The sequence below is a fragment of the Triticum aestivum genome, chromosome 3A (assembly GCF_018294505.1).
Source record: "Triticum aestivum cultivar Chinese Spring chromosome 3A, IWGSC CS RefSeq v2.1, whole genome shotgun sequence".
Classification (NCBI taxonomy): Eukaryota; Viridiplantae; Streptophyta; class Magnoliopsida; order Poales; family Poaceae; genus Triticum; species Triticum aestivum.
Window position 1 is genome coordinate 64,428,119 of NC_057800.1, and position 15,512 is coordinate 64,443,630.

General features: G+C 42.5%; 1 protein-coding gene across 10 annotated transcripts; it reads left to right on the top strand.

The window, feature by feature from the left end:
• The first annotated feature begins 2,005 nt into the window (after positions 1-2,005).
• LOC123060317 (protein BREAST CANCER SUSCEPTIBILITY 2 homolog B) lies at positions 2,006-14,163 on the top strand. Of its 10 annotated transcripts, none has more exons than XM_044482976.1 (34): positions 2,006-2,308; positions 2,428-2,484; positions 2,653-2,823; positions 2,897-2,962; positions 3,111-3,215; positions 3,716-3,781; positions 3,947-4,051; positions 4,706-4,825; positions 4,933-5,067; positions 5,174-5,299; positions 5,386-5,511; positions 5,650-5,796; positions 5,906-6,034; positions 6,139-6,273; positions 6,398-6,520; positions 7,157-8,060; positions 8,141-8,181; positions 8,256-8,383; positions 8,464-8,606; positions 8,984-9,106; positions 9,189-9,419; positions 9,499-9,580; positions 9,674-9,724; positions 9,801-9,876; positions 9,978-10,089; positions 10,177-10,248; positions 11,422-11,605; positions 11,679-11,861; positions 12,090-12,232; positions 12,300-12,362; positions 12,447-12,672; positions 12,931-13,098; positions 13,194-13,406; positions 13,523-14,163. In XM_044482976.1, the coding sequence occupies exons 1-33, from the start codon at positions 2,134-2,136 to the stop codon at positions 13,248-13,250; spliced, it is 4,773 nt and encodes a 1,590-aa protein (XP_044338911.1). In that variant the 5' UTR covers positions 2,006-2,133; the 3' UTR covers positions 13,251-13,406; positions 13,523-14,163. The 10 variants fall into 10 exon arrangements, with proteins under 10 accessions (XP_044338911.1, XP_044338913.1, XP_044338916.1 ...); XM_044482978.1 differs by having other exon boundaries at positions 13,194-13,291; XM_044482981.1 differs by having other exon boundaries at positions 12,459-12,672.
• Positions 14,164-15,512: the final 1,349 nt, after the last annotated feature.

Here is a 15,512-nt window from a genome sequence, read left to right on the forward strand (position 1 = left end):
CTGGCCGGCATGTGTCCTTCTTCGTTCCTGTGTCTGTCCCTTCGGGGAAATGTCACGCTATGAGTACCGGAGTCCTGTTAGCCCGCTACAGCCCGGTTTACCGGAGTCCTGCTAGCCCAGTGCTACAGCCCGGACCCACTTGCTGATGACCGACACGTTCGAAGCTGGGTCATGGATGCCTGTCCCTGTAAGTCTGTGCCACTTTGGGTTTACGACTAGTCATGTCAGCCCGGGCTCTTTATCATATGGATGCTAGCGACACTATCATATACGTGAGCCAAAATGCGCAAACGGTCCCGGGCAAAGGTAAGGCGACACCCGTGGGGATACCGTGCGTGAGGCCGCAAAGTGATATGAGGTGTTACCGGCTAGATCGATGTGACATCGAGTCGGGGTCCTGACACCACGTGTTGAGTTCATTGGATATGACAAGAAGGGCGAAGATCTTAATCTTGGATGAGAGTCACGGCCACCAAATGATGGAGGCACGGGCTTTCATCACACCATATGAATCGAGCACATTATATGTTGCCGATAGTTGAAGGTGATACTGTCTCCCCAAGCCATAGTGTGAATGTCCATGTCGTCCGAAGCCGAGATTTCAGAAACCAATCGTACCAGTTTCTTAGTCATAACCAACACTCAAGCCTTTTTGTACGGATGATTGCTAATATTTTGGCTGCCCATAGCCTTTAATAGACTCTAGTTAACTTTTCTTGCCAACATTTGGCCAACATACAGGCAACTAAACTTTAACCAAAATACCGACTAGCCAATTTTTTGTCAGGATTTGCTTGAGTTGTTGTAGCCACTTTAGCTACAAGGTTGGATTGAAGGGTGGTAGATCATAACTACGACACTGACTGGCATACTAAGTTTGCCACACTTTGCCACACCATGAGTCACGTAAGTTTGTACTATGTGTTAGCCCTCTGATTGTCTTACAACCACACTTGTGTTATTTTTTTTCATGCAAACTACACCACACATGTCATTGACTAAAAAGAATAAGGCAAGTCTATCTCATGCGTGACAAGTCCGATGTCTATTTACTCACGTAAGGTGTGTGGTAAAAAAATAAATTAAAGTATATGAACCAAACATACCCACAATCTTTCATGACTATTTTCATCGTAGATTTACCCAACAACCACAATATAAGCGAACCGTGGTTGCATGGTTAATAGGACCGTGCTACCCCAACCCATTATTATTCAAGTCATAGACTTAACATTGGTGCTCTTTTTTTTGGATTTATTTTAGTCCTTCCGGCGATGCGTGTTCGGTAGGAGGGGTGCTCTCATTGATGAAGACGATAGGGTGATATGTCGGCTTAGTCACTCGGAGGTGCCCATAAAAATAGGGTGTGCATGCGTACATTTTTAGGGTGAGTGTATATGCAGTTTGCGTCTGTATCATGTTAAAAACACAGCCACAACAATGACGTATTTTCATGTATCGTTCTAAATAAAGAAAAATAATACTCCCTTCCATACTATAGTGCACTCACATTTTTCAAAATCTAAATTTAACCATACATTTAACCAACTATACTGACTGCGGGGAGCAAAAATACATGGAACGAAGGAAGTACTAATAATAAAAGTAAAGAAAAATATCCTCACCATCCGTTGACGGAAGGATGCGCGACGCCGTCATCAATCTTGTGCACTTCCGCGGCCATCAATGCCTGCGCTATCTTCCCAGCGGAGTAGGCAACGATCTAGCTGGCGTGCGGTTGGTGAGCATGTCCAGGTGTGGACACCACAAGAGGCCGACGAGGCGGTGACCTGACACCTGTCTGTAGCCAGCCGCCGCCACAGTTCCCCCCTCCAAGCGGCGGCGTGCGGGCTAGGCCAGGCTCACGACCCGACCGACCGGGCCGGACATCCCGCGGGCCGCGCGTCCGCCCATGGGCACGGCAGGGCCAGGCCCAAGCCCACTCCCGGGCCCGCCGAGACGAAAAAAGATGGAGGGAGCGAGCGCACTGCGCGCCGCCTGGCCATTTCGCACCACGCTTCCCTCGCCTCGTCCGATTTCGAAAAGAGTTTCGTCCCCAATTTCCTTTCACTCGGATTTCACCGACCCAGCGAGAGCCCCCCCGCCGAGGCTCCGGGAGAGACCGCCGCCAAGATGCCCGGGAGGTGGCGGGTCTGGGGCCAGCCCGACGGCCGCCTCGTCTGGATCCCCGCCCCCGAGCCCGACGCGCCGCCGCCGCCTGCCGCGGCTCCGCCTCTTCCTCCTCCCCTGCCGCTGGGGCGCGGTGCGGGGATAGCCGCGGATCCATCCGAGGACGCGCTGGCGAAAGGTACGGCCCCATCGTTCTCCCACCTCGGCGCGGATTATTCCGTCGTAGAAATGGTGCTGGATAGTGGTCACTGACTGCCCCCTCCCCTGTCTCCGCGTTTCTCCCATCCGAAACCCTAGGCCGGGGCGCTGCCGACGGATGCCGCGTCGAGTCCATGGCCGACCTCCTCGTGCAAGGTAGCGCTTCCTGCCTTCATCTCTTCTCTAGTCGGCCCGGTCAGAGTGAGCACGCACGCGCGTGCATTCCTGCCTACTGAAATGGCTGCGCCCGCGCGTCTCCACGGTTGAACGAGAATGGTTCTGCTTAACTGATCACTGGCTTTTTGTTACTGATGGAACCTGCAGCTCGGAACACGCTGCTCGAAGGTGACGGGATGTCCGGAGCAACTGTCGATGCAGGAGAGGGTCAGCTGTTCTGCACTGGATCAGGGAGGTCAGTGTCTGTCAGCGAGAGGGCTATAAGGAGGGCCAGGGCGTTGGTCGGGGAGGAGGTGGAGAAGGCTGGTAACAAGAGAAGTAAGAGCTTATGTGCCCAACTTTGTTTGTTGCTGCATGTATTGCGCTGGGCTGACCAGTTTTGGTGTTTCAGAGCAACCATTTGACGATGTACCTGGTGCAGAGGGCGAATCGAGAGAAATGGACGCCCCATTTAGAGGTAAGACTTGCTTTCACCTTTTTCTCTGTAGAGACAAGATTGAATGTTGCAACAACAGCCAGAAACTGTCCAGGTCTGATATTTGCACAAACTGTATTCTCTCGAGGTTGTGTGTTACTGATTCAGTTTCCCATCTCATGAAATTTAGGTGGAGTGCATAACACTACCGTGCCCCCAGTGTTCCAAACTGGATCCGGAAAAGCGGTTTTGCTGGGCAAGGACTCGATCCAGAAGGCAAGAGCTATTTTAGGAGGTAGGAAATAACACCTGTTTACTTTCTATCTAAACGCTGAAAGTGCTTTCTTAGCACTTATTTTGTTCATGATGGCGTATGTATGGCTCCGAGTAATTTAGGATCTGTTCATCCCATGTACCGTTAGATATTATGTCACAATTCATAAACAACAAGGCATCATAATATAATATTTGTTGAACTTGCCAGATTTTCCAGTTGCCTGACTATTTGTTATACTTACAACTGAAGATATATTTGGATGTGCTTAGCTTGCTGAGCATTTATACTCCATAGTAATATACAATGACTTAACATAGTTTTATACTAATTAGGGTCCACCAGATTGATGGCTGTATATTTCTTGTTTGTGATAACTTCTAGTAAGAGCTCATGTGTCCAACCTTTGGTTTGCTTTGGTCAAACTGTTCCATCGCTGTTGTGCTTGGTAGCATGGATTAGCTATCTTTCTGTTCGTTTCTGCATGTATCGTACTGGGATGACCAGTTTTTGTGTTTCAGAGCAACCGTTTGACCATGTACCTGATGCAGAGGGCGAATTGAGTGAAATGGACGCCCCATTTAGAGGTAATACTCATACTATGGTAATACTTGCTTTCACCTTTTTCTCTGTAGAGACAAGATCGAATGTTGCAACAGTAGCCAGAAAGTGCCTAGGTTTGGTGACTGTACAAACTGTATTTTCTTCAGGTTGTGCATTACTCATTCAGTTTTCCATCTTATCAAATTTAGGTGGAGTGTATAACACTACCATGCCCCCAGTGTTCCAAACTGGATCAGGAAAAGCGGTCTTACTGGGCAAGGACTCAATCCAGAAGGCAAGAGTTCTTTTAGAAGGTAGGAAGTTGAACACCCGTTTACTTTCTATCTAAACGCTGAAAGTGCTTTGTTATCACTTATTTTGTTCATGATGACATATGTATGGCTCCGAGTAATTTAGGATCTGTTCGTCCCGTGCACCGTTACATATTATGTCACAATTCAATTAACAACAAGTCATTGTAATATAGTTTTTGTTGAACTAGCCAGATTTTCTGCAGTTGCCTGGCTATTTCTTATACTTACAACTGAACATCTATTTGGATGTGTTTAGCTTTTTGAGCATTTCTACCTCATAGTAATATACGACGACTTAACATAATTCTGTACCAATTAGGGTCCACCAAATTGATGGCTGTATATGTTTTCTATGGGAGAACTTCTAGTACATTTTCCTTTTTCCTTAGCAGTTTTTTAGAAAGCTGTCACTTTGTTGCATAATAGATGTTGATAGTGCTGCTGGTGCCGTACAACCAATGTTCTGTACTGGAATGGGTAGGCCGGTTCCTATGAGCCGGACCTCTATTGATAAGGCAAGAGCTGTTTTGGAGGGACAAATAGTTGCAGAAAAAGGTCATTTTGATGGGAGTATAATAAAAGTTTTGGATAGTTTTGTAAAAGAAAATCCAAGCACGCCTTTACTTTTTGAATAACCGACCCCTCTGTCAGCAGGTGTGGACGGCATGGAACAGTTTCCATTGTTCCAAACTGGTTCAGGAAGAGTTGTCTCAGTCACTGCGGCATCTGTTCAGAAAGCTAAGTCTGTTTTGAAGGATAATAATACACGCGAGGGTGAGCTTTGATTATTCTGCTATTTGAATCCAGAGCTAATGATCTTGCCTAGTTACTGTGAAACACACCCCTTTTTTGGTGTACTGATGGCATTCCTCTCCTATTAGAAAATACAGAGAGTTTTGGTAGGCCTAACCAGCCTATGATGTTCCAAACTGGTTCAGGAAGACCAGCCATGATCAGCGAAAGATCCATTGAGAGATCTAGAGCTGTGGCGAATGAGGGAGATGCGGAAAAGAGCGGTAAGATTGGAGTACCTGGGTCCATTAAAAAAACTTGAACTATCTGTCTTTTGATTTATGTAAACAGCTAGAAACATTATTTCTAAGTGGTTACTTCTTTGTGTAGGACATTGGGATACTGATTGCCAGTTCCCAGTGTTCCAAACAGGATTAGGGAAGCCTGTTGCTGTGAGCTGGAGCTCAGTTCAGAAGGCAAAGGCAGTATTGGAGGAAGAAAAAATTAAAACAACTGGTACATAAACATATGGGCTTATTATTTATTTAGTCCAACGTTAATGCAGAAGATCAGCCTATTTCTTCGTATTCTTTGAGATTCAGGACGCGGAGAAAGCAGTGATTGTGCCACAACTCTTCAGACTGAAACACCAACGTCTGTTTTGATGAGTAGCAGTTTGATCATGAATAGTAGAAGTGTTACACCGAAGGAAGATAGTGCAATGCAAGGTACTTGATTTTCCCAAGTTGACTAAAACATGTTGTCTAGTTTTGTGCCTGTGTTACCATCTAGTCAAAATTTGAACAACATGAAATACTATTTCTGACACATCTGGGGTATTCCTCATATCAAATTATCTTTTTCAGTCACTCGAACAGAGAAAAATCACAAGGATGATGACCACGTGCCATTGTTTCAAACTGGACTAGGGAGGTCAATTGCTATAAGTAAGAGCTCACTTAAGAGGGCATCTGCAGTTCTGGAGCCAAGGAATATTGCAAAGGAATTGGAAGGTAAATTGCTCTCTAAACACATCAGTTTCGTAACAAGTGTGCTCTCGTCACTAAATTTGTGATAATTAAGCATTTGTATTTGCTGACAATCAAGTTTTCTTTCTGTAAGATGAAGCTCATTTAGATGGTGCCCATGACACTCCAGCGTTCAGAACTGGATTAGGAAGGTCTATCTTAGCAAGTGAGAACTCTAGAAAGGAATTGCCTATCTTAGAGGCTGAAGAAGCAGTAAAAAGTGGTAATTTCATGTTCTGAATTAAGAGTTTCTTCACATGGATATAAAAAGTAGGTAGAAATTACAGTCTGCATTCAGTTAACAATTGCTTTGTATGTGCAAACCAGTAAACAATTACAACAGGGAAACCTTTGTTGAAGAGGCAACGTTCCAAGCTGGAATACAAAAGTTTGTACCCCAAAATAGAATTTCAAGCCATAAGGCCAGTATGCTTTTGGAGCAACGAAACTTCATGGAGAAAGGTAGTTTTTGGAATCATCAGGTTACACAGTGGGGGCATTTACAGAGTTCTTTACATTTGTGTTTGGAAAGTAACTTAAGACTTCTTTTCCCATTCCTTTGACATATGCAATATTATTTTGAAAGGATACAAAGACTCTGGAAGTCAACTGCCATTGTTTCGAACTGGATCTGGAAAGTCGGTCTTGATTAGTGAAAGCTCAGTACAGAAAGCAAGGGCTGTTCTGGAGGAACAAGGCATAAACAAAGGTATAATAGCTGACCAAACTTATCTGAGACTTTCACTGTTTATTTCAATAGAAGTTGGTATAAAACTTTACTGTGCATGTCTAGTTGAAGTGCCTATTCTCTTTCTGTAGTCCTGTAGTTTATTTGTACAATACCATGTGGCATCCATAGGTTAGCTAACCATCACACAGTCTGTTATATTCATCGCTAGACTGGTGTGCTAATCCAAAGGTTCTGCAATGCTTTTTAGTTAATAGTTAGACCAAGTTTACAGAAATAAAGGCTAGCATTGAACCACCAATGTGTAACCTGATTATGCTGCAGCTTTCATTTAGAATGGTACACTTATTTACTCCCTCCGATCCATATTAATTGACGCACACTTAAAGTTGTACTAGGTGTGCGCCAATTAATATGAATCAGAGGGAGCATTGCTTTTGACTTTCGAGGCAGCTATTTAACAAATGTGTGTTTTCAAGAGTACCAAATTTCAAGCATACAATGTATGATCACTAACTGTCCAATGATCTAATCAGGCAATTTGGATTGGCATGTTGATGTGGTAACAGGCACTTGTTTATTGCATAATATTAGTGCCTTTTAATTTGTACACATTTACCATTTAAATATGTCTGATCTTGAGTTATTTTTTGTCAGATAATCATAAGCTCCTTAACATGGACAAAAAAATTCCTGTGTTTGCGTCACCTCTCAAGACAAGCTGTGCAAGAACAGTAAATATATCTTCAGTTGGCGTGTCTCGAGCTGCTACTTTGTTGGGCTTGGAGGAGAATACCCTTTCGACACAATTTTTTGGACATGTGGGGGATAAGCTGGGCACAAAAATAAATTTTGAGCAGGAAAATGCAGAACAGAGGCTTGGTCTTGCATCTTATCCAACAGAAAACCAAGTGCACAAGGAACCACACCGGCCATTTGAGCTTTCTAATAACACAATTTCTGATTCTGGTGAGCATTCTATCAGATTCAGTACCGCCGGAGGCAGATCAATGGCTATTTCTAGTGATGCACTTGAACGTGCAAAAAGCCTTCTGGGTGAATCAGATCTCGTGGTTTCAACAAATAATTTAGTAAGCTACCCTTTGGGATCTGCTTGTAATGATAAGATGCAAAATTCAACTGTTGTGCCAAAAGAAGGCGGATCTGATTTATCAAAAAGAAGAAGGGTCAGTGGAAGAACCGAACTTGCAACATTTTCCCACCAGGCAATGTCTGATAGGAAGGACACTGGATCCTTTGGAAATGCTGTATCTGATATCCATCCGACTAGTGAAAACACCAATAGGTTTCATGTTGGGAGTCGTTCAACCAGTGAAATTCCAAAGATCGTGAAGTCTTCTTCCAGGTGTTTATCTGAAACTGACAACACAAATGACACTAAAGATAAGACCCAACAACTCCATATGCCAGCCGGAGCGTTGTTTGACATCAGTAACTTCATGGGTTCATATTCTGGAAATATTGACCATGTTGTTAATGAGAAGAGAAGAATTTTGGGAAGAAACTCCGCATCTTCCTTTAAACGGCCCCGCTCTTCCAGGTCCTTTGATTTGCATCCCTGTTAGCAAGCTGTAAACTCCTATGCCATGCTTCTGATATGCCTTTGCTGACAATGGTTAGGTTCATCACGCCTATAAGCACCAACAGACAGTCCTCTGCTGGTAAGCTGATTGATTACATATATAAGCCCGTCTTAAATTCATTCCTACTTGATTGGTTTAACTATTGTGTACAGGAGTACCCAAACCACCACCAACTCAGATCACTTCCTGTCGAACAAAGCTGTCTGCATATTATCCTTTTCAACATAAAAGGAAAACTTGGAAAGAGTATTTCGGTGGTCCTCCCTGCTTCAATTGTTTGGTACAATGCGATGCATATAATTTCCGCAGGTGCACTATATTCCCCACTTTGTTAAATGTTAACTTAAATCTTGTGACCAGGCGGAACATATAATAGATGAAGTGAAGCTCATGGATGCAAAAGGAGCTGAGAAGTACAAGTTTCACAATATGAATACTGGTGCAGAAGAATTTCAGAAGTTGCTGATTGCCTGTGGGGCTTCATTGACATATGCAACTAAAGAGTAGGCATCATTCTTGACTAAATGCCATATATTTCACTAGTCCACTGACCTTTTGATGTCAGAATAACTCCCTTTTTGCTAAGTTTTTCTTAATATGTGAAATGTCTGATCATTACATTTCCTGTTTCATCACTTCATGTGTTCTTCGTTTATAACATTTGAAAATTCTTTCCATGGTCTCCTCTGCATTGTATCTGTTGCTGCACCATGTTAAGATTAAACTATAATGATTTCACGTTCTGCTGCATGCCTGCATGTATGATGCTAATAAAAGCCATGCTGTTGTGATCCCTGGGCATACCATAGAGTTAGGCCGGAGATTCTCCAAATATTAAGTACATCCTAAACATCAAATCACTTGAATCTTCCTGTTTTAGATGGGTGAACAATCACTATAAATGGATCGTATGGAAACTTGGTTCACTTGAGAGATGCTATCCAACTAAAGCTGCTGGCAAATTCTTGACAGTTGCTAATGTTTTAGACGAGCTGAAGTACAGGTGAGATAATTGACATGCCTTTTCTACCATTTCAATTGTATTGATGCATATGATTTAATTCATGAAAACTCATGCATGCTAGGTATGACAGAGAAGTGAACAATGGCCATCGATCAGCCATAAAGAAAATTGTAGAAGGAAATGCTTTGCCATCTTTGATGATGGTGCTGTGCATTTCAGCTATTTATTCCCATCCTGATGTAAATAAGTTAGAGGCTGTCGGGACAGACGGAAATGAAAACAGTATCGAAAATAAAAGCTTGTTAGCTGCTAAAAGAAACATGCCTGCACACATTGAATTAACTGATGGATGGTACGTGGTTGCATCATCCTTATTGTCATCAGATGAAACTGAAAGATATCAGCAGGTCTCAGTGTCTGCCTTTTCACAGGTATGCACTAGAAGCGTCATTAGACGTGGCACTTTCAGAACAACTACAGAAAAGAAAGCTTTTTATAGGACAAAAGCTTCGGGTACTATTCTGTTTTCGCTTTCTCTTCTTGTTGTCACAAGGACATGGTTATAATTACTGTTTAACATATATGACTCAATATGTGTTCCGCTAGATATGGGGAGCTTCTTTGTGTGGTTGGACTGGGCCTGTGTCATTTCATGAGGTTTGCCTGCTCCTTCACCTTTATTAGCTGCAAAAATGAAAACAATATAAGCAAATTTTTGTGACCTTTTATTCAGGCATCTGGCACCGTCAAATTGATGGTCCATGTGAATGGCAGTTATCGTGCAAGATGGGATGATCCTTTGGGATTCTGTATGCACTTTTACTACAAGACTGAATATTTGTTACATACTGTTTTGCTTATCCCTTTAAAACTGACGGATTCTCTTGATGACCTCTTACAAATATTTCAGGCAAGCATGTTGGACCCCCACTGGCGTTCAAGTGCATAAAAGCTTCTGGTGGCCGAGTCCCTAGGACACTGGTAGGAGTTGCAAGAATATATCCTGTTTTGTACAAGGAGAGGTATACAACTGCAACTGGACGCAGACTAAAATTTGTACCAAAGGTGTTCCACTGGCCCATACTTAATAAGTTAATTGCTTAATTCAGGTTGCCTGATGGTAGTTCTATTGTGAGATCTGAAAGGATGGAAAGAAAGGCACTACAACTGTATCACCAGAGGTATTTATTTATGTCACTGACACTGTAGCCAATATGCTGCAATTGAAACATGCATCACACCTTAAATTGAAATATATCATCTATCAAGTACTCCCTCCGTTCCAAAATAGATGACCCAACTTTATACTAACTTTGTACTAAAGTTAGTACAAAGTTGAGTCATCGATTTTGGAACGGAGGGAGTAGATATTTACCAGTACAAGTGTTGTCTTGAGAAGTTACCTGTACAAATACTGTTACATGCCCAGTGTGTTGAGGCATATATCTGTTTTTACTAATTTTTGACCGTAACGTTATACATGGTTTATGTACTGGTGACCAAGGTTGTCAGAATCAGGGTACTAGGTAGTATCCTTCTTTAGTCAGCAGTATCTAATCTTAGGGTCAGATTGTGTAGTTCCATGATACTATATGATTTCTTTTATTTTGACAAAAAAACCTAAATATTATAGGAAAAATACTTACATAGATTATCTAGTCTAGCTTTGTAAAAAAGGTATCAATTCTATGCATGCACACTTAAAGTAGACTGCAGCATCGAGATTTCATGTGACCAGGAGATCATTGGGCTTTGAATTTCAATCTATTCATGCATGCAGGCTGCAGCCCGCTGCTGCACATAGCTAATGACTTCACGTTGTGTGAATCCGTGTTGTTTTTTACGTTGGCATGGGCAATTCCAGCAATTTTACGAGTTTGATCGTGATCCTGCTGTGATCCTACTGGATTTGATTCAGGTTACTATCCAATCGTTTCCTCTCGGTAGGGTCATTGTATCATGTGATACCCTAATCCTTATCGTGATACTGTCAGCCAAGCTGGTGATGGCTATGGTAACCTGTCGATATTATTTAACTTTTGGACAGCATTTTCCTATTAAAAAGAATCCGCGTGAGCAGATATAACTCATGTTGCATAGGATCATTTGAATGCATTTATGCCAGAGCCCTGAAATCGCGTAAGTAAAAACTTGCACTCCGTCCGATCCAAAATAAGTGTCTCAGCTTTGAACTAAGACCCTTATTTTGGATCGGAGGGAGTAGTAGGTTTTTCGTCGATAAAGCCTGCAACATGAAAGGTCGCAGACACGAAGGGTCAATATGGTTCCTTTGTTTTAAATCTAGTACCTCTCCTTTTTAATGCCACTGCAATGATTGTTACCTTCTCATGTAGAGTATCTAAGATCGCAGAAGACATTATGTCTGAACAAGATGAAAACTGTGCCAGCACTGATGACAGCGAGGAAGGGGCGAAAATTTGCAAAATGTTAGAGCAGGCGGCTGAGCCTGAAGTTATGATGGCTGGCTTGACCTCAGAGCAGATGATATCTTTCTCATCTTATCAAGCAAAGCAAAAGGTATGCACAATTATCCCCCGCATCCACCAACTAGTACTTGGGAAGCTGCGAAATTTGTGCCATTATATTTCAGGAAGCCAGGCAAAACGAAGTAGCTAAGAAGGTCGAAAATGCTCTGGAAGTTGCCGGCCTTAGTTCAAGAGATGTTACGCCATTTTTGAAAGTGAGGGTGACGAGCCTTGCTCACAAAATCTCTGCTACAAAAACCATCAACAAGGAAGGGCTAATAACAATTTGGAACCCTACTGAGAAGCAGGTATGTTACAATTTTTATTCTCCGTTGAAAATAGAAGAAAGACCATTCGGTGTTATATCATTGAAACAAACTACAAATGCTGCATTTTATTTTTTACGGCTATGGTGCTGTATGTTTTCTTGACCAAGACTAATGTTTATTTGCTTTGTATTATTCCCCAAACACTGTACTTATGAGCTCTCGAAAATTAGCCTAGACATTATTACATTTCACTGTTTCTTCTCACAGAAAGCCGACCTGGTGGAGGGACAAGTCTACATCGCCACAGGATTGCTGCCTTCTGCCCACTGTACGAACATTCTTTACTTGCATGCTAGAGGATCATCTACAATGTGGAAGCCATTAGCATCGGCACAGGCTGCAGATTTTCAGTAAGAGTCCACTGCACAGTATCCTCTGATTGTATTGTTCAGAATTAACCACGCTTCTTTATTGCAGACCATTTTTTACCCCACGTAAGGCGGTTGAGCTGTCATTGATTGGTGAGGTACCACTTGCAAGGTTAGTCTAGTTATCCTGGAGAAAGGTGATCTGTTGAATCTGTCAATCTGGGGTCAATGCATTAATGAATCTCCTAATGGGTAGTCTTTCTTGCAGTGAATTTGACATTGCAGGTGTTGTTTTGCATGTCGGCGAAGTTTACTTATGCAGCAACCAGAAAAGGCAGTGGCTCTTTTTGACAGATGGATCCAAATTTATCTCGGCATCGCAGTCCACAGAGCAAGATGATTGTCTTCTAGCAGTTAGCTTTTCTTGCTCATCTGCCAGCGACGATGGTGCCTTTTTCAGTTATGCCCTTTCTGGAAATACAGTAGGTTATCTCAGACTCTGGTCTTTATTCCAAGTTGATGGTTCTTCCAAGTCTGAATTTTATTGGTCCCATATGTCACCATCAACATATTGAAACCTTTGCACTAAACGATACCTCATGAATTCAGTGTGTAGACATTTGAAACTGTACTGTATTGCCAGCAAAAGAAATGCGGTGTCTACTTCATTGTTCAACTTTTATACATTTATAAAGCAAGTGCAGCTTTTAGCTTACTGTACCTCTATCTCTGTTGCTCAGGTTGGTTTCAGTAACTTGGTCAAGCGACAGAAGGACCAGACAAGGCACATATGGGTAGCCGAGGCAACACAGAACTCTACATTCACTCTTTCCCATGAGATATCAAAAAAATCGCATCTTAAGGAAGCTGCAACATGTGCTGAGAAATGGGCTTCAAGTTCTTTTGATGTAAGTTTCTTCAGATTAGAGATCACATTCATTTTTGAGATTTTCTGATCTGTTGTAACTCACTGTTGTGCTGCAATATGAATGGCCCCTTTCAGAAAATCCAGCAGCTAAAGGAAAAGGTTTTATGCATAATTGGTGATAGCGGTGGCTGATGTACTGTGGAATAATGAAGGCTGCTGCTTTTCGAAGTAATGTAAGAAAATGTTTGAAGTTGTGCAGAGTTTACTGTCCACACTGGATGCTCATTGGTAGTGAAGCGATATCGGCGTAACAAAGATACCTATTTATTATGCCTATGCACTTTATAGGTACAAAGTTTAGGCCACACTGTTTGTAGCTGGATTCTTTTTAATTCTCCATAAGTACCTATTCGTTTCTCCACATTTGCCAACTGCATGTTTAGTAATTAATACCTGTGTTGCAGAGATTGCGAGGCGGAGCATTACAGATCAGCTAAACTTGTGGAACAAATGCGATTACCGACAAGCACTTCTTGAATACTCAAGATGACAGCCACAGGGATTGGAATCAATATACATCAACCGGGAGACGAACATGACAGGAAATTTATGATTCAGGCTTCGACCGATGATGCTTACGCCCCCCTCGTGAGTCGTGACTGAATCTTTGGCTGTTCAGCTGGCAGCCAAGATTGCCCGCACCCTTCAACTTCAGCAGGTCTCCTTCCTCACGGACAACCTCTCTCTCGCGAAGATGGCCGCGCTTCCAGGAACATCATTGGCCGCAGCATAAATGCTTGGGCGGTGTACTAATGCTGGTGTACCGAGCTAAATGTTTTTGAGACAAGACACTTCCATGAGAGATGAGTATCATGGATTTTTGATCATGATGCTGTTTTCTTGTATGCTACTCCTCTGGACCTACATTTTGGTACAGAGGTACTCCCTCCGTTCCAAAATAGATGACCCAACTTTGTACTAACTTTGTACTAAAATTAGTATAAAGTTGGGTTATCTATTTTGGAACGGAGGGAGTAGTAAGTTATTAAAAAATAAAGGAAAGCTTTTTTTTTTTGCAGAAGAATTCTTGTATTACTCAATCAAATCACAGGTACAGTCATGCTTAACAGCGTCCAAAATGACCTCTGGTCCTGACCCAAGCCATACAACAGTTCGGCCTTGAGTCCTCCCAAAGTTTGCCAAAACATGACTAAAGTTATTACAATTTCGTCGAATATGAGTAATACAAGAACTACGTTCAGTCATACTATCTTTAATCTCTTTGACAAGAAAGGCGTATTTTGATCTGTTTGTACCTTCACTTTTCAACATGTTGACTGCCTTCAAACTGTCGCTTTCAACATCAATTGGTAGATTGCTCCACTGTAAAGCTAGCAATAGTCCTCAGATCGCTAAGATCTCAGCCTCCAATACATCATCGCAAGAAAAAAGATGCCTGCAAGAACTGAATATGATTGCACCGGTGTGGTCACGGAGCAGCATGCCCGTTCCTCCCACGCAGTCCAGAATGGATCCATCTGTGTTCAGTTTTACATGCCCAATGGACGGAGGAGTCCAAGGAACTAGTTCAGTGGTGGCGTTATTGCATGTGTGAGCTTGTAGAGGGAAACAGAACTGAAGCGGTGCTTTTCCTTTCACATGATCATCATCAGGACTAGATGCAATGGATTGTAAGGAGGATATATAGCGGGGGGGGGGGGGGGGGGGGGGGGGCTTTATAATGTACGAGCTCGTTTCTAACATACCAGATTCTCCAGAAGAGCATCAGCAAGCGAACTCGTGTATGCTCGTCAATCTCACAAATAAAGGAAAGCTTCATTGGTGAAATTCCCGAGTCACACTTGCGCCTAGCTAGATCCAGCTTCATCTCTACTGGAATCATCCTCATGACAACAGGCTAACCCTAGATGGGTTTCGGGAGAGGGAGGTTTCCAGTGTAATAGACAAAGATGTGACCGTTAGGGCCACTCATTGCATGAACCCATGCTGGCAGTTGCACGTAATGTGAACCACATTGTTGTAAAAAACCCATAATGATCCACATGCTTGTTTATGGAAAGGAAAAAGAAACATAGTTTCCACGGTAATCTAAACGATGCATCCAAATTGGCCAGCTGCTTGAGAGTTTTGTCAGCAAAACTAACATCTCAGTCTCACATGTGAGCGCTGTTACTCACCACAGATTTACAAAATGAGGCAAGTCAATATTCAGTACCATCCAACCAGCCAGCATGTATCATTTGCTAAAACAAAAACAAAAAACCATACCATCGAACTCAACACAACGTATACAAGTAGTGAGTGTCAAAATGTCAGACCATTTGGAAATTTACAAATGTTTCACATTCACGAAAAACAACAAGACTAATCTTTTTCTCGGCGAAAACAACTGTTTTGCATCAAACTATAGATTTCTTCCAAGAGTAGCTTCTA